General features: G+C 37.1%; 1 protein-coding gene across 3 annotated transcripts in view; it reads right to left on the bottom strand.

The window, feature by feature from the left end:
- The window catches only part of LOC138004087 (oxidation resistance protein 1-like), a 39,998-nt gene that overhangs the window by 26,403 nt on the left and 11,095 nt on the right, over window positions 1-2,500 (bottom strand). For all 3 annotated transcript variants that reach the window (XM_068850488.1, XM_068850489.1, XM_068850490.1), the window contains one exon: window positions 1,683-1,823. In XM_068850488.1, the coding sequence (XP_068706589.1) occupies window positions 1,683-1,823 (141 nt within the window). The remainder of the gene's footprint in view (window positions 1-1,682; window positions 1,824-2,500) is intronic.

The raw sequence follows: 2,500 nt of genomic DNA, 5'->3' as shown, positions 1-2,500 counted from the left end.
GAAGACGTCAAAATGTGGCAAGAACGTCAGTGACACAAGGCTCTCGCCTCGCGGGCCACTTTTTTGTTCTTACCACATTTTCATGTCATCTGTGATCTATTACTGAACAGACGCACGGCAACATGGAATCTATTTGTTAAATTGACCGAGAGCAAGGTCTTTCCGGGAAAATCTCAAATTGAGGCCCTATTACTCTTTTTTACAGCTAGTACATGTAAATACAGCAAGATTGAGATAACCCTGTAAAGACCAAAGATTAGAGATTCATAACATGTTTATTACCTATTGCTTGATAGTTGAATCCAGCACAGTCAGGATCAATCACTTCGATGATCCAGTAATGCAAGCACTTACATGTATGATCTAAGACTGTTTCAAATTATGAAACAGCACTGACATGTATTCTACCAAAAATATATTTATTTTCAATAAAAATGATGGCAATTAATTTTGGTAAAGTAAACAAACATCAATGAACATAGAGTAGTGCCAATTTGGCATGTAAATTCCCTCAAGATTTTTTTCAATTGGCATAATCAGGAGGCCATTACCCGTAGCCTCCATCTTCCATATTAACCCTCCGAGTCAACCCTTCCCTGTATCTTTTTATTTTTAGAAGCACTTCGCAAGGGTGCTTTAGTGGGTGTTTTAACAATAGCCAATCATAAGAGACCCCTGGCCAGTCATTTATTACTTCATGATACGTATGTGACGTAACTATGTGAACCACTTCACGTATGTTCTCAGTCACATACATGTACTGTACGTCACAAATGTCAAAATACATTGAAAGATACGGGATAGGGTGACTCAAGGGTAAGAATACTGATACGTATGGAAGTTTCGGTTGATGTGCTCCTGGCACACATGTAATTTATATTCATTTAGCCTTTGAGAATTTTATCACGGTAGATTAAATGCCCAAGTTGCACTTAATAGCCAATAAGAGCCACACAGCAATGCGGACTAGCCATATTATTTTGTGACTCCTTCTCAAAATGAGGCTCCACCATAGAGCACTGCCTTTCTGGTCGCTGCTCAGTGCATTCTGGTCACAAGCGTGATGCATTTTCATGGTAAAAAGCCAGTAAGCAAAAAAAAAAGATTTTGTTCAGTATTATTCATTTAAAATTCTGATTATGTTGCTGCTCGCTTGCTTCAATCTATCTGTGCACAGCAACTAACCCCTCTATCACTCTCTAGTCTCACATTGTCTAAAAATCTCTGTCTGTCAGATGGGCAGGAGCAAAGAGAAAGAAAGCACAATATGTGGGCAAAAGCAAGCTGCCTATTGATGAAGTCTCTAAAGGATAATCACCATAAAATGAGTACATGTATACATTTTAATCATGAAGCAACTTCCAGGTTCTAATTACATTCATGATTTGTGGTACAATTGATTGTGTTGCACGCAGCTCTATGGTGTTAGGGGTTTTCTATTGTTTAATGTCAATAGAAACCAAACTGCAGAGTCTTTGTTAGCCACTCAAAATACTGTTTCACATTGAGGTGGAAAATATTTCAAATAATTAACTTTAACAACCGCAGCATAACCTGTGCTGCTTTGCTTTAGAACAAGATCTGAATAAAAGACTTTTCAAACAATAGCACATAAGAAAAATTTAAGACCAAAAAGTAGCATTGTGTCTACATTAAAGGAAAGCAATCACCACTACATGTACCTGTCCATCTGTTATATATTTTGCATAAATTTTGAGATAATGTTCCGTGACTTCCTCTTCTTCTTCCTCCCATGAAACATCTTTTGTAAGTTTGACAGTTTCATGGTCGCCATTGGCATGACCCATGTCATCATGATTCTCCTAGGTGTAAAAATTAAAATTGATGTCCAGTAAGATAACACAAATACTAATAAAATTAAAACAGTTACCAGAGGCATACACTCTCAGTCACACCCAGGGTACTTTTAATACCAGTTTATCATGTCGACATCCACACTGTTTTTTAGTCCAGTAAGATAACCACATCCACATTGTTTTTTAGTGTGTGAATTTTTTGGATGCACGAGTAGTGAATACAGTGGGAGGGACAAGAATTACAGTGATACAAAATAGCTGCATGGATGAAGTAGGTTCTCAGCACTTGACATAAATTACTCTGTTCCAGTCTCACAGATGAGGTCTAGTAATATGACTACTGGTTCTCGGCAAAACTTGACAAAAGCTAATTTCATGAATTTCAAGACGGACAATAAGCCAATTGAACATCTATAAAATTATAGACCTTTACTAAGTTATTGGGGGTTCACATTGATGAAATGCTAACCTGGGATGATCAGATCAAACATATTTCATCTAAAGTCTGGAATGGCTTGCAAATGCTACAGCTAGAAAACTAACTGACAATCAAGAGACTCTTAAAACAATTTACTTTGATTACGGCCTTACTTTGATTATTGTGATGTTGTATGGAGTGACTGCTCCAAAACATGTGCTGACAAATTACAAAAGTTACCAAAATTAATAGAGCAGCACGGATT

Source organism: Montipora foliosa, chromosome 5 (assembly GCF_036669935.1).
Source record: "Montipora foliosa isolate CH-2021 chromosome 5, ASM3666993v2, whole genome shotgun sequence".
Lineage (NCBI taxonomy): Eukaryota > Metazoa > Cnidaria > Anthozoa > Scleractinia > Acroporidae > Montipora > Montipora foliosa.
Note: the sequence above shows the minus strand (reverse complement) of the source record. Positions and strands in the feature narration are given on the sequence as shown.